Source organism: Channa argus, chromosome 2, assembly GCF_033026475.1.
Source record: "Channa argus isolate prfri chromosome 2, Channa argus male v1.0, whole genome shotgun sequence".
NCBI lineage: Eukaryota > Metazoa > Chordata > Actinopteri > Anabantiformes > Channidae > Channa > Channa argus.
The window spans coordinates 29,905,229-29,926,389 of NC_090198.1; the positions used below are offsets into that span (position 1 = coordinate 29,905,229).

At 44.4% G+C, this 21,161-nt stretch overlaps 1 protein-coding gene across 4 annotated transcripts in view; it reads right to left on the reverse strand.

The window, feature by feature from the left end:
• Positions 1 to 21,161, reverse strand: part of LOC137107037 (SH3 and multiple ankyrin repeat domains protein 2-like) — a 170,982-nt gene that overhangs the window by 29,112 nt on the left and 120,709 nt on the right. For all 4 annotated transcript variants that reach the window (XR_010912068.1, XM_067491247.1, XM_067491244.1 and 1 more), the window contains 3 exons: positions 16,244 to 16,325; positions 9,956 to 10,038; positions 7,492 to 7,616 (listed from right to left, as the gene is read on the reverse strand). Coding sequence is in view for 3 of the 4 variants with exons in the window: in XM_067491247.1 (XP_067347348.1) it covers positions 7,492 to 7,616; positions 9,956 to 10,038; positions 16,244 to 16,325 (290 nt within the window). In the remaining variant the exon portion in view is untranslated. The remainder of the gene's footprint in view (positions 1 to 7,491; positions 7,617 to 9,955; positions 10,039 to 16,243; positions 16,326 to 21,161) is intronic.

The following is a 21,161-nucleotide window of genomic DNA, read 5'->3' on the forward strand; positions in this document are numbered from 1 at the left end:
TGTTCTGTACCAGCAACATGATCTAAAAATGCTAATCAAAAAAAACATCACAGAGCTAATAAACTTGAATGAGCTGGAGCTTGGATTATGTCCCATTCCAAAATCCTGTTTCAGGAGGAAAATCGATAGAATACATAAACTGAGCAGCTTTAAAAATGTTTCATGTGGCTTCCAGCATCCAGGTATCCAGTCAAAGTGATGTCTGACATCTAATGTAGAGTATTTATCACCAGAAGTGTTCTTCCTCTTCATACTCAAGTTACTCAAATCTACAAACTTCATCTATTATTCCCAAAGCTCTTGTAGTGATCCATGTGTTGGGTTCTACTAGTTCCCTGTGTGTGCACTTGTAGCAGCATGGGCTTTAAATGACTACTGGACCAGAGTCTCCAAATGAAGAAAGTGTCAATTTATCTTGTTTGCTCAGTTTAAAGATGCTAAATGACCAAAAAGACATGATGACACTGGCTATTAGGGTATTTACACATGTTGGTGATAATTTAGGAACATCTCAAGCAGTGCAGCACCAAAATCAAGTTCCTTTGTAAAGCGACAGAGTAGCATCCAGCATCTCACTGGGACACACGATAGGAGGCAAGAACACCCTGCTGAGCTTATACATCTTATCCAGCCTGGGAGGGTTTCAGGATGTCCCAGGATGAGCTGGAAAACATGGACGCAGAGAGGGACATCTGCTGCCACTGCGACCTGACTACAGATAAGACAGACTCCCACAAATTCAATCCGACATCTGCTCTGTTCTTGAGCACCCGTCGTTTTGCCTTTGCGTGCAGGATTTTAGCAAAGAAAGTAAAACCCGATCTATTTAGGATTTGAGGCATTCAGGGACAGTGCAGAGTGTAGGCCAAATTCGTTTAAATCCAAAGTGTTGGTGATTCATAAACAAAAGGAAAAGTGAGGTCTGAACCAAATTTGATATGGTGATATGAAGAACTGTTATCCCCCTAGTGTACAATAACTGAAGCACAGAATATGGACTTCCTTTTGTTCCACAGGGGTCAAGTGTCCTCTAGTCTTACGAGACTTGATCTGGGGACCACAGAGACACTTTATACTACTACCCCTGGAGAGGGGATGTATCCACATTTAATCGCATAAATATTAACAATGGCAGAAAGCACACAAATAGCACAGAAAAGAAGTTGTCAGATGTCGGTTTGTGTGGAAATCAACAGGGAAGCTCACAGCAGCTCAGTCTTTCATTACGAACCGAACACATTTGGCCACATATGGTGGGAATAGCTGGGTGAAGGTCGTGTCTGTGATCCTGTCAGGAGCATTTTAGAGACAAAATAGGTCAGCGATGAACCAGAAAAATGACAATAATCATTAGTTACATGCCATAATTGTTATTTTCAAAATATAAAAGTTATGTTTTAAATGTCCATATGGGCAGAACGTGCTGCAGGAATCACAGACTTCACTGAATGTTAAGCACCAAATCTTCACACAATAAAATGCTTTTTCTGGAAATCATGTTTTACGTCATAAGCTCATAATGTTGTTCAAGGCATCATCATCTCCGTGCCTTAACACAAATGCAGAGGTGTTTCATTCCACAAATCCAAGCTTGCACACAGTGGCTGGAATATGGGACTTTGGATGCTTTTCTGCATTAGACATGGAGTCAGTGACTGTTTCCTGCCTCATGGAGATGAGAGAGGCCTCATGCTCCTTTAAGAGCGTGCACAGTGCACAACTGCAGCACCGAGGCAGATAGACAGTACAAACACACAAACACACACACACACACACACCTGGGGGCACTGCAAGGCAGATGCATTTTCATGTTACACTGATCACACATTCTTTGCCAAAGTTGCATGTTATGTTATATAAGAGAGTAAGTGCTTCACTCCGTCTACCTCCACTGCACAAATGCACATGCTCACTCTCACACACACACACACACACACACATACAGGATGTTCACCACAGCCACTGCTTGACTGCAACTCTCTTCTTCAAACATACCCTCGTTCATTGTCTTACTGTGCCTCATTTTGCACCTCATGCACTTTGAGGACAATCCAAAAGTCAATGCACCTGCGGTAAATCGTATTTCTTTGGGTCGAGAACAGTTTCTAATGTTTCAAAGTCAAAGACATTAACGAACACCTACTGACTGGATGCCAGTCATCAGTAAATTAAATAAGGCTGCAGGCCTCACTCCCAAAACTAAAAAAACTGCTGAAACTTCCTATGTGCTGAAAACTGAAAACAAAACCCTATGAGTTCTTTCTTGCACTTGAAACTAATGACACTGTAACACTCTTGTACTTCACTTGTAAGTGACTCTGGATAAAAGCATCGACCGCGTGACTAAATGTAAACATACATATATATCAACAAGCCTCACAAACAGAAAAGAGAAAGAGATTTAATTTAAATTCATTGAAAAAAGCCTGATCAGTTCACACAGTCCCACTTAGTCACATTTAATGCTTTTATAAGCATCACTTTCAAAATGTCTCTGTTTTTATGTGATAAAAGAATATTAGTTCACATACATTCAATTCAAAACATCAATATCAGCCTCAGACATCCAGTTCCAGTCAGCACGACAGCCTGTAGTGAACACCGCTGGCTTATTATTTCCATGAAAGTCCAAGAGTCTTTCCTCACATCTCACACAAAGGAAAATGAAGCAGAGGAAATATTATTTCAAGCTGTGTAATGGATCTAACCTTTTCAAGTGGTAATTTCTGAAATTACTGAAGGCAGGTAGAGAAAAGCGTGAAGACGCGTGGGGACGGTGGATCCCTGGGACTGCTCACGGTGGGGGTCGTCTGACCAGGACCTCCAGTGGAGGGGTTCACAATGAAAAACGTTTTATTTTAGCTGTGTGTTGACTGACTGCATCTATATGGATAAAAACACTGGCTGTCACGTCTATTTGAAGCCTTATTCTTTGTTTTGTTCTTTTTCAACTTGGTCTTTTGCTTCTTTACAACTCGTCATTGGCACCTGGAAAAACAGGTTAAGTGGGAGACTGTTCAACAGATTAAAATAATCAACAAACCTATTTGTTCCTTCAAATTCATTTATATTTGTATTATCATTCATTAGGAATTCAGGCCCCAGAAAACACCACAGAGTCGCAGTGACTGCTTTGCTGCAGCACACACTTTATCACACAGGAGCAAAAGATACTCGAGATACACTGTCTATTAAAGGAGAGAAGAGGAAGTCACCTCTGGCCTTTGGGCTTCGGGGCCTTGGCAGCCACCAGGCGATCATGATATTCTTTCGTCACGCAGAGAATGTAAAGTCTTTCCTCGCCAGCGTGTCTCACTTACAGAAATCCAACAACCGGTATTGATATGAAATTCAGGCTTCTGAAGCAGAGCCGCTATTGACGAGGACCCACTTAAACACGTTTGGGCAAAGGATTCGAGTGCTAGTGCATGTGTGCATCCTCATGCCAAGCGGAAAGAGGTAATGAAAGATTGATGCTTAGCCAAGCCCTAAATCATGCATGCAAATGGTTATGTTATGCTAACGTACAGGGAAACTGAGCATACGTGCAGTCTCGTGGACACAAACACAGATGTTTAAATACACACACACACACACACACACACACACACACACACACACACACACACACAGGCAGCTCTTACAGAAGGGAAAACACCGGGAAACAAAAACAGCACAGCCACCTTTTCATCAACTCTTCATGCCTCCATCCTTCAACCCATGATGTGAAACTCAATCAGCTTCTACTTCTCCTGCATCTTATACACACACACGTCCTAAAATCCATTTGGAAGAGGACAAGAGCTGGAGGCGCAGAACGCACCGTGGAACGGTATCATGGTCCAAAACGGTCCAAATTCTGCTTCTTCACGTGTGACGGACACGTGAAGATGGAGAGCTCACCTGTCGGTGAAATATGACATCTCTCAATTGGAAATGGGTTTAGCAGGTGCAGGCCATCTGGCGAGACTGTAAAGGGATTATATATTAGATCCAATGGGCTACCATGGCAACCGCATCAGCACTGTGCCTTGATTACTACAGGACAGGATCAACAACAGCACACAGCAAAGTGCGTTTAGTGTCTTTGTGAGTCTCCTGTTCAATCCATCTTGGCCTCAGCGTGGAAGAGGGAGCAGGACAGTCCACTTAGCTTTTACCCACAGATAGGCTGTTATTTTTAGCAATGCTTAAATGCATGCATTATAAAGCAAATTTTATTTAAAGCATCTAGCTTCCATTATAAAGAGACCGAACTCTAAGTGATTCCAATCAGTTTTACCAACATACAGTTTCAGACTTGCACCCTGAAAGTTTCTATTTTGTGCAAACAGTGTACATACAGGAGACAACCAGATCCCTCTGGGAGTCACAAATGTATCTGCAAGTGACAACAATTTGTGAGATGTGATGCTGTCGCCACTTGCGATCTGCACATAAGCTGCCTCTGATGACCAGCCCAGATCCAGCAATGCACTAGTTCTGCTGTGCACGCCTGAAGCACTAATGTATTGTGTTGCGTTCTTTCCATTTCACAACACAAACTCTGAACAGTTTCATTGTCTGATGTGTGTATTTATTCAAAACGTTGGATTTTAGTGCCCAAAACTCTACTTAACCTCAAACTAACCACACACTCCAGCAGGTGCCCATATGTTCAGATAGTACAGAGCCGTCTTGCATTACCAGCCTAAATACAAGTTGTTATTTTAATCCCTTTGCCTTCATCATTTTGCCCCAAAAACTAAACGTTCACTAGCTTTTACCATTTCCTGCTAATTATATAATAAATATATAATCTCCTGTTACATTTCTTGCATTGTGTGAGTAAATACAAACATTCATACTATGGGAAATTTTACAGAAAGAAATACACGAGTGCATCACACAACCTCAGCAGAGCCTGCAATGAAACTGTAACAGAACGATCCATATTAAGCCTGGTGACAGGTGAGACAGCTGTGCAATGTGCTGTAAGTAATTGCCACTGCTTCAAAATGAGCTGGATTGAGACGGGATGTGCCATTTGGCAAATGTGTGTTGTGTCAATTCATCTGTCGTGCTTCATTTCTGCACATCACTCCTTGACACCATAAGTGGGATGAAGTGATGAGGGTAGTTGAGGGTAGTAACTATTTGGAAACAATATGCAGATTTTCAGCTTTGAAAAGCTGGGGGGGGGGGGGGTTCCAGGAATGATCCTCTTACTGTAAGGTTACTATGATATATATATGAAGAAATGTTCCAGGTCAAAAAAATACAGTAAACTGAGTCGGACGGAGCAGAGATGTTCTGCTCATTAAAGAGTACGAGCTGTGGATGGCTAACTAGCCAGAGGCCGTGCAGCTGTGAGTGTGTCCAACACACCCAAGACCATCCAAACAACTTCTCCCTGCAAATCAGTCTGACTGAGGATTAAAGGGTCAACACACATCGGCGCTAAAACAAATGAGAGATGAGGAGCGAACAGGAAGGGCTGCACAGACAGATACAGTCTGCTCGACTCATTTGATGCTTCATTTAGCAGAAACGCAAAAAAGTAAACCAATCCCCAGCGCGGTGCTGCTCACAGACACACAGTCGTTATGGAGTCATATAAGAACAGGAAACAAAGCCCAAAATAGACCGTGTTTATTCGCCAGCAGCTGTGATGTGATGTATAATGTGCAGGGGGAGTCTCAGCACAGGATATTTCCTCAAATATTCTTTTCCATTTCAGCGAGAGACCCCCGTTCACATCAGGAAAACACTAAGCAGCACTAAAGATGATTTCAAGTCATTCTGATAAACACAAATCGTTACTACGGAGGCATTTGGACGATAACCCCGAGAGGTAAAATACTGCAACTGCTTACAGAGAAATCTTTACAAGTACAGTCAGAAAAAGGATGTTGGATTAGCACAAAACACCAACAGTAAAACCACACTGCGCCGTTCCGCTGCTCCCGTTTTCACTTTCACCTCCCGTGAGAGGACTCGCGTGGGCCTGTGTTATAAGGCCACGTCCCCATCGGCCAGAGGGTCCTGTACTGAAAGTTCACAGCCAGGAGATGCGGCTCCTATACTGTACATGCATGGATAGGTGCTCAGTGATGTGGAGTCTACAGCAGCCAACAAGCAAAATGATTAACTGCTGGGAAAATTTTGATACACGTTGTTTTAAATCCTACTAAATCAGCTATTGTTATGTGTGTTGTATGTCTACAGCCTTTTAGAGCCTCCCAGCATAGGAACAGATTAAAATAATTCTCTTTAAGATAGTTAACAAGGGATTATACATGGAATCAGACGTAACTCAACAGCTGGAGAAATGTTTAGCCAAAATGTGGTTGTAATAATTTTGCGGCCGTGTAAAACAAGTAGAGCGCAGGCAACACAGAATAGACAAGCTGCTTCTCTCCATAGAAAACACTAGAATCTGAATCACCCTCTTTGAAGCTACATGAGTCACATGACCCCTGGCTGTCACAGCTCTTCTGTCTCTGGGGCTCTGGTTATTAGGTCACACAGGGACCCGCTCCCGGTGAAGTGAAACCTACCGAGCTGATGTCAGGCAACACGGCTGAACACCAGACAAACTCTGCCTTTACTTTAAAAGCAGGTTTCTTTCTTCTCCCGTTGCCATCATCCACCACTTGGCTGCACAGTTTGAGACTTTTATTGGAAGTCGAGCTGTTTGCTTTAACTGCAACATTGCTTAGAGGAGACCAAAATAACCTGTCCACTACAAGTCATACAATTCGATTCCTTTGCTTATTTTGTTACCATTTAACTCTTGGTACTGTATATTACTGCACCGGCAATGAACCCAATGCTTTTAGAAACACTGATATTTAACTAATAGAAGACCCAAAACAAGCATCAGCTATCACATCATTCGCCCTCATCATTTACTCAATGGCCTGCTGAACTTGAGTAAAGCACTTTGCTGGGTCGGCCACATTAAGAGCAGCCTTGCACTAACCGCACACAACGTAGCTGTGCATGTGAAGCTAGTGCACGAGGAAAGAGCCTGACACAACTCAAGCCCGCTCTGCAAACTGCTCATCCCATTACAACGGCTACAACTCTGCAGACTTCAAAATGTTTTCTTCCAGCCATTAGTCACTATCCTAATCAAAAGTGGCAGGAGTCAGCTGTTGCTGTTAATTGCATGCAAACTGGTGATTTCACAGTGACAGTTGCTAAAGGACGGTCACACAAAGAGAGGTCTTCTTCAAATGCACCAGGGTTAGTCTGACACCATCTCCTCCTGACACGTTTCCTCAGCGAGCAGGTTAAAAAGAGCAGAAAACGAAAACACTGAGGCAGGTATTAGGATTTGGGTCGAAGTGATGAGTTAAACCATATGTCCCCAGCATCCACAATGCTTTCAAATTAGTGCAACAGAGAAATGATTCCTCACATTCCAAAAGCAACACCCGACCATGCCAGGCCGGCTCCGATGCCTATTTGCCTGTGCAGAAGAAAAGGAAATGGAGCAGCTCTTACTTCGATCAGGAAGTCGCCCGTTCGGAGCCCAGCTTGCCACGCCACTCCTCCCTCGTCCACAGACTCCAGGTACTGCAGGGCGGGGAAGGCAGGTGTGGGAGTAAACTCCTCAATGGGTGTATCCGCTGGAGGACGCGAGAAGGGACAGAGGCAGAAAAGCAAGAATGAACATCAGTCAGATTTCTGCAAACAAAACATGAAATACTGCCGGAGGAGAAAAACAGGAGAAACAACAGCAGGAAAACTGACTGGTGTCCATCAAACAGATCTTATCAATTATGGTCTGTTTACATCCAAATATAATGGAGTTTAACGTATGTTTGCGTCAGTCTGACAATGTGGCTCAGTGCAAACACTTAAAGGGCAACATCACCAATTGTCGACTTGCTCTGTGTGGCTTCAGTTTAGGGTGTAAATGTACATTAGTGCGTAAAAAGAGATACTTTTATGTACGGAAGTCATACAGATTGATGTTTGTCCTCAGTTACATGTACTACTTAACCTACAACCAAAACTGGAGTTTACCATAAACTACGCGTCACCAAAGCAGCAGCAAAATGACAGTGTAGGCTGCTGTATGCGCATGTAAGTGTCAAAGGTTCCTGTGACCCAGCCTGACAGGACGACGCTGAGATATTGACTTCTAAAGTTTATATGAGGCTCCTGCTTCTGACCAATCAGTTAAGTCCAGTTATTTCTGCTCGATCAGGACGTGTTGCAGCTTTTTAATTTACTGTGCAGCAGCTTGATGCTGAGTAAGACCTGAAGCGCTACAGTAGCTTCCTTGCACACAGTTGCAGCTGTTTACTTCTGCTTCCAGATTTTAAAGTACTTTATTTGTCATTATACATAGAAGGTGTACAACGAAATTCTGATGATCAGATGGAGATGGATATAATGTAGTTTTAACGGAGAGAAACAGTTACAAAAATCTGTTTTACTTGAATCTGGGTTTGACAGTAAAGCAGGCTGTTTTACTAAAGTGAGGTTCTTTAAACGATCGAGCGCCGTCTCAAACTATTTTCAAGTGTGTCTGTACATTTAAACATCCACTTGTGTTTGTTACTAGGGCTGAGTTTGTTACATTTTGAGCATTTCGCTTGTCTCAAATGTCTCAGCACATTTAGTCTCAGCCATACAAAACTATGACTTACTACAGTGTAAAATCCCAGAATAAGCAAAATGAAGAATTTCACCAAAGCGAGTTTGAAGGTACAGATCACCACCATATTAATCACTTGATTGGCATCTTTGTGATGCAGTGGTTTTCAGCAGCAGTTCATCATGCAGCCTGCACTATCAGTCCATTCTCTCCACACGTGGCTGCAGCCCAGCCTCCCTCCGTATTTTGCTCTTGGGGAGGTTAAAAAAAGTCTGTGGCAGGAAGAAACCAGTGGTGACAAGTGACACTTCCTATAACTCATCCCCCTACTGGAAGACACAGTTTGTGCGCAGGGTTTCGTGAGGGTATTTACATGGTTATGACGACCATGTTTCTTTAAGAGTGTGTGTGTGTGTGTGTGAGTGAGAGTGAGACAGACACACACACACACAGAGAGACAGGCAGTGGGGAGAAAATGGGCAGAATTGCAGAGAGCTAAAGAGGATGTGAGCTTATGTGACAGCTCGGGCATCTGTGCATGTTTGTGTGTTCGTGTGTGTGTTTGTGTGTGTTCACCCCAATGCAGGATAAGCTCAGCTGGGTCAGTTCCCCCGGGGTGATGGCAGTGTGTGTCAGAATGACTAGAACATTGCTCTTGTTTTTCAAGCCAAATCCCTCTGCCTTCCCCCTCTCTCACTTTCTCTCTGCATGTGTCTTAAAACAGGGGCATCAATAGACTAAATTTACCTCTCGACAGTAACCATGGCGTAGACCAATCCAACGGCACCGCACAGTTGTGGAATGCAACGTGAATTATGACATGGCGAGATTCGTCATAGAAACCGACGCAGCAGCTCAACCTGGCTATTTTTAGAGCCAATCCAGAGGCCTGGTGAAATATCTCACTGCCTGGATGGATGCGCGTATCACAACAACTCATGATGAGGTGGGCGCCAGCGGGCAGGTGTATGCTGAACACAGACGCCAAAGCAGAGCAAAGCACTGAAAGGTGGCTTCAACCACTCATTAGTTTGGGAGGGAAGCATCAGCTGCATTCCTGCCAACACATGCCATCACTCCAGCTGTGTGTGTGTGTGTGTGTGTGTGTGTGTGTCTGTTCTGGGCTGCAGGGGAGGTCACATAGAACTTATTAGCTTTGGGCAAAGGAGGGGGGCTGATCCAAGGTGAGTCGAACTCCACACACACCAGCACCATATTCCATCCTCCCAGTGTGAAAGCAGGTCAGTGTGTGTGTGTGTGTGTGTGTGTGTGTGTGTGTGTGTGGGGATGATCATTTTGGGACAATGACACAAAGACAGAAAGAGTGAACTAAAAGCACAACAAGTGAGGAAAGCCTCCTACCTTTCGCCCCTCGCAGGACGAAGCCAAATCCCTCATTCTCCTTCTTCTGGAGCACCACCGTCTTCTCGTCCACCACGCAGTCACTGTGGAGGAGATGCCGAGCAGAGCGCCCGTTAGCACAGCCCATCATCCGCAGCATGGCCACGGACGCCCTGCCCGAGTGGAGGTTCATGCTGCTGGAGGAGAGCTAGTCCGGCCAGGGCAGGGCAGGGCGACCCCGACCCCACCCCACCACCACCAGCGCTGCAGCCGCCTCCTCCTCCTCCTCACGCCGGACTCTATCCTTATCAAACGGTATGACAGCGGCCCCGGCAGCCCGGCCACAGCATCTCCAGAAAAGAGACAACCCCCCCTCCCAAAAAAGAAAAGAAGAAGAAAAAAAGGGGGGGCGACGAGAGAGGCGCGCCTCCTTCAACTTGCCACCGCAGCTGCTGCCGCCTCTCCTGTGCGGAGACGCGGGGCGCGCAGCTCGGCTACCCCCGCCGCTGCTGCTGCCGCTGCTGCGTAGGTTCCGACCGGCGGTGTGGGGGGGCCGCGCCTTCGAGGAGAAGCGACATGAGGCTGCTGGTGTTAGCGGCGGCTAATGGCTCATAATGAGGCAGAGAGGCGGGCAGGCTGAAACGCGCCGGGTTCGTGGTGAGGGGGGGGGGGGGCGTGTTGGCGAGGAAGGAGAGAGCGCGAGAAGGAGGAAGCAGAGCAGCAGTCTCGGTGTAGATGGATGTGCTCTGCAATGTGCACACACAGCTACCGACTGGCTGGTAGTGAGGGTGTGTGTAGGGGTGTGTATGCGCGCGCGCGCGCGCGTGTGTGTGTGTGTGTGTGTGTGTGGGGGGGGGGGGGGGGGGGGGGGGGAGCAGGTGGGTGACGGCGGCGTTGTGTCCGTCTGTCTTAATGACCGACTGGCCGATGAGTTAAGTGACTGATCGATAGCCCGACTGGTCGCTGGCACCAGTTTCCTCGTCTCCCCGTCACACCGCGCTCCTCTTTCTTCTAATCAATCAGTACAAACAAGTTCCACTTCTCTCCACATGCAGCGTCCACCACAAACTCACAAGAGAGAATGATGTGCTGGAGTTTTTGTGTAGAAAGTTAATCGTACTTACACTCAAAGGATTAGACTGGTATCAATTATGTGTTAAAAGCAAGTAGAACTGAACTTTTGCATAACTATATTTTCATGGCAATTCAGGACCAAAGTTGTTGGTCATTTTAATGGATTTGTGGGGGGAGGGGGCCTGTGGACTTTGGTGGCCTAATTTGTAACTGCACTCATTTTCAGAACAAATATCTGGGGGCAGCTGTGTAGCATCTTCATTCATGTTCACAATCAGGTGAAATCCTCTTTTTTCCCTTTGTTATCACCGACTGAGGTGATGAAAACAGCAAACTGCATCTGCAGCTTGAAATGCATTCGCACGTACACGTATGACATTATGTCTAATTCACATTGTTACAGAGCTGCAGTTGTGTGTTTTTATGGTGACAAAGCTTCTTCTGCAATGAAGGCATAATTACTCCACAATGAAAAAAGTTATCTAAACTTATTTTCCCCCCTGATAACCATGACACGTTTCTCTCCCCTAGTTGGTGTTTGTTTTCTGGAGTATGCGAGCAGAAATGGTCCACCCCAGTTTTCATTTCCTGCAGTGGACACTGGCCTCCTGCAGCGTGATCAGAATCATCGGGGTTGCGAAGCAGAGCCGGAACCAGCCGGGGAAAGTGTGCAGATTAAGAGGCCAAGTCTTCTCCTGCAGCCTGAGGTGTTTGCTGTGAGGGTGCATCCTTCAGCGTGTTTGAGATGCAAGGATTGGACTGAATAGACACGTGGGTTGAGAGAGAGAGAGAGAGAGAGAGAACAAGGCAAAGAGAGGGGAGAAGAAAGAAGGAGAGAGAGGCGCCACTGCCATCCTAGCAACAGTTCCCTTAGCAACACAATCTGTCTAGAGAGGAAGGAGGCTCGCGCTGCTGACACATTGAAGGTTATCTCCCAGCATTCCCTTACTTACCCACACACACACACACACACACACACACACACACACACACACACACACACACACACACACACACACACACACACACACACACACACACCTCGAGCTCATAGTGGGCAGTCACTGTAATCACACCTTGATCACCCACATCTGATATGGTGGCAGCTTCAATAGGTCAGAGCAGCACAGTGTGCAGAAACGGGCCTGACAGTTCATCCAAGGTGTCATCTTGTTCAACAAGTGGTGATTGGGGGGAGGGGGCAACGGACTGAGGCTGCCTTAAAACAAAGCAGAGTGTGCAGGATGTGGGGCGAGCTGCTCGACAGGCTGTTTGGGATGAGGCTTACCCCTGGGAGCACGCTGCCTCAATCTGGGCGCCACCATGGGAGTGTATTTATAGCCACAGGGAGACGTTCAAGATGCAGCGTTTTCTTTCTTCTCCTAAGACAAACCCCTGCTGTCCACGGAAAACCTTTCATTGGAGTTTGAAGGTCTGGCTCAAGGGCAAAGCTTTTAGAGACAGTCATCGTGCTTTTACACTGCATCACTGATGTCTGGTGGAGGAAGTGAGGCAAGTGAAACAGTCACTGTGGACAAGCGTTTCTATAACTTCTGAATGCAGCAGGGTGCCCCAGTCACCAGCTCATGCATTCACTTGTGCCGTGTGACTCTGCAAATGCTCGTTGGACTCCAGCATCATCGGTGCTTTATCTAAGAGAGCACAGTTGATGCATCATAAATGAAAATCCACACATCTGGCTCTCCTCCCTCTGCAGCCGCAGTCGGCAAGTTGTCCGTCCCGGAGGCAGACTTAAAGAGAAACGGCAAAGGAGAGAGATCCTGCCCACTATCTCGATGCAAAAGTTCCCAACGTCGAGCTTTTACTCCTCACACCATCACCAGAACAGTTTTACATCCGATTCTTTGTGTAAGAAGTTATGTAGCTGTGTAGTTTCCCATTGGCTGCTCACTACTCTGTCATCAGGGCAACAATAAAAACGTTTTTCAGGGTCAAAATAATTCCATTATCAGTTATTCATTAGAGCCCATCGTAAACCATTCTCTGCCTTCGTTATGATCACAAAATAACCCTTAATGCTCACAACACTCGGAACAAAACAGGCTCAGAAGAAAAAAGGCCAAACTCATGACCATGGATGACTGAACTAACAAACTGATACACTGGTGTATTGTGATAGTATGTTTTTTTACACCGCTGCTCTTTAATCGACAGTGTTGTAGTTGAAAGTGGTTTAAACTCCTGAGAACTGGACTGAGGTAACAGTTGCCCCAGATTCTTGCCAATATACCAAACCAGCCTTCTGGGTTGAGGCCCAGGGGCCCAAAGGTCATGTGGCTTTACTGTAAGTACTGAAGTTTCTGTTCATATTTGTTTTGAAAGCCGTTAATGTTGAGACACAAAAACCACAAAAGATGCAAAATCATCCTGAAACACTTAAAAAGAAGTTTCTGCCATTGTCTACTAATCTGTCCATAAATAGGACCAGTACAGTCTGAACTAAAACCTACATTTCTTTCTCTTGGGGTCAGGACCCGATGGCAGGAAGCTGGATGACAGCAAATGAAAATATTAACAGGGACTTTATCGTTTGCCTCTCAGCTTCTCTGCAAAGCTCGAGTGAAGCACAAGCTGTTACATGGCCAGTGGAGACAGATGCACTGTTTTAAAGTGAAGCACATCTCTCCTCCTCTGGACAGATGTGAGACGGACGACAAAGAGCGTTGACAGGCTTTTAAAGTCTGTTGTCCCCTTGTCTTACATTTGCCTTTATGATTATCCTTCATGTTGGCTCGGCTTTAATTCCAGTGAGTGCATTCACATGAGCGTCTTACGTGGACATGGACAGAATTAGTGTCAAAAATGTTAAAACCCCTTTGTGGCTCTGTAGTTTTTTTGTGGTTGTTGTGTTTCTGAAATACTTTGCAGCGAAGACCAGAGACCCCCAGACCCCCTTTGCTTCCTTGGGCCAATTCCCCGAACATGTTTACCCACTGTAAATATACTGTGTGTGGTCTCTTTTTTCTGACTCTATTGCAACATGAATGATGTTGCCACATTCTTTGGTTTATCCTCCCTTTTAATTTGTGAGTGGAGACCAAACTGCTCTTCCTGTCCATAAACACGCAGAGCAGGAAAGTTCCTGCCTCGTGCAAAATGGATGGGCAACCTCTGCCAGTTAAAAAACAATGATGAATCTTTAAAGAGCTATGGGATGACTCGATGCGAGGGCCTCAGAAAAGTCGCTCTCCCAAGCAATGAACACGGCAACATTTCAGTATCTGAGGTGGGCAAAACATTATTGGTACTGACACAGTCTGTTCCCTCAGAAAGCTCAGAGCTGAACCTTCGCGGTTCAGCCTATATCCAGGTTAACGTTTCGTTTCCAGCTGAGATTTCCCCTGGATCATTAGTGTCACATGGGTCTTTAGTCTGTGCCACAGTTCACATTTGGCCTTCAGTCCCACACTGGGCGAGAGACGGCAGAGACTGTTCACCTTGACCCATTTTGGAAACGGACGAAAAAGACCTTCCGGGCGTGTTCATAGAGTCCTGCCAGAGGAAATCTAACAGAGCAATGAGGGAGTTGTCACACTGTCCTTCACTGTCTCATCACCACATTTAAAAAATGGTTCATGCCAAGAGTAGGGCAGGTGTTAAAAACATACAAAAGTTATGGTTAATTGCCGTTTTCTGCTTCTCCTTTATGGCTTCTGTACCTACGAGCACCGTTGGGGAGGCAACCAGGTGACGTGGCTGTGTTTTCCCTGTCGTACAGGAAGTCGGGGGGTGGGGCTGAGATTTAGAGATGCACTACACTTGAGTAGGTCAGGCTTAGATGCTTAGCAGGAGGATTCTCTCACTCTTCTCGCCTGAGGCTGCCTGCAGACTTACAGCCATGCACACACCCTTTTTACACGACCCATCCAACGCTGGATACAACACCGAGCTGCTCACAAACAATTTATTTGTGCCTTTGTATAGTCAATTAAAACACGTGAAACTACTTGAGAACTATGTCCACCACTAACTCATCTGCATTGAAGAATATATTAAGTATATTTAATGGGTTACAAATAGTTTGGTATAAAAGTTGACCAATAATTTTTGATGCTAGATTGAACATTTCGGATTTCTTAACCGGATTTCTAAAGGTAGGCAGGCTTTGCATTCACTGATATGTAACCGGGTTCTGGGTAGAGCATGTAAGTGATTGGCATAACTCTTCCCTCTGAGTTTCCTTAAAATAGCTCTTAAAATATCTCTCTACTTCTAGCTGGAAAACGCCTCCAGATGACATCACTTGGAGGAATTTCAGTTATGTCATCTCATCACTCATACTATGGAGTTTGTAATCACGTTCAACCGGCTTTTCCAGAGCTCCTCCAGATGACATCACCTGAAATCCTAGTGATAAAAAAACCCTCCGTCAGGTGACTTCGTGTGGAGGAGTTTGTTGTTTTTTTTTCAAATATGGGAACCAATTTGTAATTTCTCAGTGTACTAAAATTTGGGACTTTAATAAAACAAGGATTGGTGATAAACTAATCAGTCCATAGTAATAAGAAACTGTTAAAAATTTTAACAGATTGTGAGGGTTGGGATGCAGAAGGCAGCAGGTTCGAATCCCACCCCACCAGGTGTGGCTCCATCCACTGAGGCTGGTACCAGCCCCGAGCCCGGATTAAAAAAAAATGGGAGGGTTGGTGCAGGAAGGGCATCTGGCGTAAAAATACATTCCAAATCATCATGTGGAACATTTTCTGCTATGACAAGCCGAAAGCCGTTTTTAAACTTTTGAGATTTTATGAACTTTTATGAATTCACGTTCCTACAAGGACACGGCGTTTGCCCGTGGGATTGATTAAGCTAAACACAATTTGTTCGGGATGGAGACGCATCTCCTCTTTCTCTCTCCATTCTTAATGAAGCTCGTTTTGAAGTGGATTTGACAGCAGAGGAGCAGAGACAGGAGCACAACAACTTGAGTGCAGAAGACGGAGCAAACCTTGGGATTCAACGTCAGGAACCATTAGATAGGACTTTTCACTTGGCTCAGAGGATACGGATGCATTAAATCTTAAATCTTCTTTCCCTCTGAGCACTTGAGCGTTTCTATGAACAGCTAATTCAGGATCACAGCTTGATATAAAGACAAACAGCGGGTTCTGTATTGGTGAGAACGTTTCACTGCAGCAAAGAGAAGCCAGTCAATCAAAACTCTCCTTACTTTGGTTTTACGGGTACATACAGTTGGTCTGTGGAAGATCTTACCTGGAGGCATCAAAGCTGTCGTAGGAGCCCACAGTGTAGTGTCTGAAGAGTTTCCGCCTGTCAGCGCGGTCTGCTCTGGAATCTGGCAAATCAAAGCAGAATGAGATCAATATCCTCAACCTAGTAATAGTTTACTAATCAATCAGAGCTGTTGGGGAGAGTAAAAGAACAACACTGTGAAATGCTACTTCCTGTGAGACATTTCTGTCTCACAGGAAGTTTCGGCTCAAAGAAAACTGTGCTGGAAACTGGAAAACATGTTGTCTCCAGCGTCCACACCCACCTCGTCCCTGAGAGATCACACATCACACTTTGCTGGTATTTCTCATAGTCACAAGCAACGTTGGCGCCTAATGATATGAAATGATATTTCCAAGCAGATAAACTGCAAATAACATAACATGGCATATTCTTAACTAACGTTGCCCTGCTTGCTCAGGATTGGCACAATCCGGCGACTCCCATCAGTTTGGACAATGTTTAGGTCCACAACACGTTTTGAGATATAGAAGACGAACGTGACCCAGTGGAGCGGTTTGTCTGGATGATCAGTTTTTAGTAGATTTTGGACAACAATGAAGGTCCAGGCACAGATGAACAAGCTAATCCAGGCTGCAGGCTGATGAGCGACCAAACATGAGTGAAGGACTTTCAGTGCTGGTGATTGTGGACCGTAGCATTCATTTAGAAAATGATCAAAGTTCTCCTATAACTGTTCTTACTGGTTCACAGCTTTTACTGGACATTTTATTTGGCTATATTCAATAAAACAGTATATTACATTGCATTATTTCACTGGTTGCTGTTTCCCAGGCCTGTTGGCTGGTTTAGAGTTGCATGCTGTAGGGTAACCTGAGCTTTCTGGTGCCGTTGTATTGGCAATGTGGTTTAAAAAAAAAAAAAACTTATTTAGTCTCACTTTCTTTCTTTCTCGCTGAGTTTTGGTGTGTGTGTGTGTGTGTGTGTGTGTGTGTATCGGACCTACAAGCGAGCAGGCAGTTCTTGTGCATACTATGAAATAAAATCCTGCTGTTCCTTCCACTGTACCTGAACACAGGTACCTGCTGCTAGTAGCTGATAAAAGCTAAAAACAAAAAGGTGTGATGCAGACAGTAAAACACTTGTAGAGCTGTGGGAAATGAGTCTTGATGCCATCCGAGCTAAATGTTGTCCAGTCCCAGACGTCCATTATTCATCATGACTAGCAGTTCGCTTTCACACACTTAAAATGACAGAGAAAGTGCTCAAACACAAATCTTACACAAAAGTATTATTAAAACTGCAGTTCATGACCCTATTAAACATCACTTAATATAAATGGAGAAGAGTATTGAAGCAGGGATCCAGCGGGTGGCGCTGACCATTTAACCTGTCGCTCCAAAACGTGCACAAAACTTTGTGAATGTGTACAGCGTAAAACAGAACGGCTCAAACACCAGGACACATTTCACGAAGGCAAACAAGCTTCTGAAGACACTAAAAGCTATTTATCTGCTCTCTTTTTGCATCGCATCTCATTAACTGTCCAACTTCTCCAACAGGAACGTGCAGCTACATTATGTATATATTTATTATGTACTGTAGACTAGTGGCAGACGGTCAGAAGAGATGTGACACACACACACGACCTCCAGAGCGAAGATTCCTCCCATCTTAGCTCAGCTCATCCATTCATCCTCTTCAGCACCATCTCCTCCCCACCCTTCACCTCCTCTTTCTCTCACTCTCTCTTACACCAGCTGTCACACTTTCACAGAAACTCTATCTCCTCTGATCCGGCTTAGATCTTGTCATCTTTGCAGGAACATTTTTTTTTCTACCCTCTGATTCTACGTCCACAGTGTCAGATTCGGGCGAGTGGAGGATGGAGGATGAGACAGAGTAAATGATTGATTGATAAGAGATTTGAAATAAGAGTGGGGGGCTGTTTTTGTCGCACAAAAAAAAAAGAAAAAGAGAGAAAATCCACAACATAGTTACACTCCATAGCAACTGCTGCCTGACTGCAGCCAACTGGTTACTATGGTCACAGATCAATGTAGATGGTGCAGAAATGGTGTCATAAGAAAGTATTTGTATTTATGCATCTGTGTGATGATATGCAGACTAACATACATACTCTGTATTTGTGTCAGCTGAGTGTGTGTGTGTGTAGCAGTGGATTCTGTTGGGCATCTGGCCCTCTCTCGATTCCTTTCAGGTCTTTATTTTTAATCTCTTTGCTTCCTTCACTCATCTCTCACCTGACAGCACTGGGGAACGAGGTGAGAATGAGGCGTATTTGTCAAACAGGACATTGCTCCATGCAGCCTGGTTGTGAGACAACAGAATTACCTGCAGCGCGATGTCCTGCACAGCTGTATCACCTGTCAGAGGGACTGTAATGGATGGCTCTGCACTATAATCACTACAATAAGACGAATGCGTCGTATCTGTGTTTTCTGTTGACGTTACCGATATCATCACATTTATTTAATCACAGCCTGTCAGACTGTCGGGACATCAACAATTATTGGATGGATTACAGTAAAACGCTGTGCAAACAAAGGATGAGTCCTAATGATATTTATCATAATTTCATCAACTGCTAAATTGTTCTTAGCATTTTGGAACATTTGTTTATCAAATTTGGAGGATAAAAACCTTTTGTTTGAATGTCAACAAGTCACTAAAATTAAAAACTAACAGGAAAAATACATTAGAAGCTAAAATGAGCTCAGCTGTGAACTCATTCAGAAGTAGCCATAAAAACTAAAATTAGATTATAAGGGAATTATTCCAACCTGATGGAGCTTTACATTTAAAAACAGCTTCTCCACATATCTTCAGAAACAAGCAGCACAACAAATTAATTAAAGTATAATTAAAGTAAAAGTATTTGAAGACAAAAAGCAACGAATGAAAATATCTCCTGTTGAGTTTATAGCTTTTGGCAACAAGGAAATGCTTCAAAGCTGTCACAGTATTTTATTGTCCAACTTCCTGTCTGGACCAGAAGTGTTGCATTGTTTACACTGGGACGTCTGTGGCTTGTGATTATTTCCACTGAAAATCACTCAAATGTCAACTAGTTTTATAATGTAACAGAGGATGTTGAAGACCACCAATCAGTTTCCAAATCAGCAAAGCCAAATTCCCCTAAAAGGGAGACTTGACCAATTTTCAACTTGCTTTCCATGACTTCAGTTTAGGCTGTAAATGTACATTAATGATTTCGCTGGCTTCACTATATCAAAATATTTCTCTGCTTCTAGCTGAAAAACTCCTCCAGGTGACATCACCTCATCATCATTAGGAGCTCACATTAATCTGAAGGAGCTCTGGAAAAGCAGGTGACTATGATTACAAACTGTAGCGTGAGAGCACATAATCTGAACTTCCTCCAAGTGATATCATCTGGAGGCATTTTCAGCTAGAAGTAGAGAGATATTTTAATGTAGGGAAGGACTAAAACCAAAACAATCAAGTTCAACATGAGTGAAGGCGTCCGTTAAATATTGATCATATTTAAACGTATTACTAAGTCTGAATAATATTGCTGAGCGGCTGTTTGTCACCGTAAACACATCGAGCTAATATCCTGTTGAAACTCACAGTAACTTTAGCAGAAAGCAGGTTAATGCTTAATGGAATTTTGCACTCAATTCGTGTGGTGGATGTGTCAGGTCACATGATGTCCCTCTAAATGTGGACGTGTGTTCACAGCACTGACAACCTGAAGTTTGTGGTGTGAACACATCACGACTTTAACAGTTTTACATACGGTCCGGATGAGGTCAATAGAGTCAAGTCAGTAAACTGAAAACAATATTTGAATGATAAAGATGTTTTCCAGAGTTGTTCACACATAATGCCGCCATAAAACACTTACACAGCCCAATTAAAAGCACAATTAGTTAAAGAGCTAAGGGCCCTTAGTACCAAATGTCTTTAAGAACCCAACAGATGTCTCTGCATAGTGTGAACTTCCTGTTCTTTTTACTGAAAGGACTGAAAGTACTGGCTTCATTCTGGGTCTCAGGGTGAAATATCACACTGTGTGTATTTAACATATGCTGTACTGTAACGATTGGTCCAAAACCACTAAGCCATCACTGGATTAGGTAAAATGTCACAAGACAAGACCTCCACTAATGGACATCCCAAAGAGTTGTGAGCTATAAGAACATTAAAAAGTCCTTTCTCACGATTTTATCAACCTCATAGATCAGATCAGTTTCAGTGTCCACCTGATGTCAGTGCCGCATTACAGCGAAACGTGTGACGATACGGTGATTTTCACATACTGCTCACGACATTTCTGCCATTTTCCACACGATCCGTTTACTTCACCTAAAAAAGTTTGAAAGATTATAACTACAGGCGCCTTTTGGTGTGTTGTTGTCTCCTCGCTAACAAAAGTATGTGTGCAGTGGACCAACCGGGTCCGTCTGTCATATGGAGTCGATGATGCCCGCAGACCTTTACAGTAAACACGCCTTTGGTGGATCATATTTATATTTATATTGGCCCTGCTGCTTTCTAACGCAACACGTGTGAGTCAGTGTTTACTGATGAATGACCGATCTCGCAGCCTCAATCTGCCGAGGACCAGGCTTTGCGAAAGGTGTCTCAGGAATAAAAAATGTCTTTCAAGTTGTTCTGTAACACTAAGGAAATCTGATTAATCTTTTGGCCTTTCGTTTCAACTCCTCTCATTCACTATGCATCATAAAGCGGATGGAAATACTTGGACAGAGAGGCGGGTACTGCTGTACTTCACTTTTTAATGAGCTCAGTGAGGCTGAGAGTTCACAGTCAGCTGTGCTGTACACAGAGCTAAATCTGCAGCACTAGCTTTCTGGCACTGAGACGCTGCTGCCCCCTGACACCTACTAAATCAGCTGGTTGATGCGCGCGCGTGTGTGTGTGTGTGTCT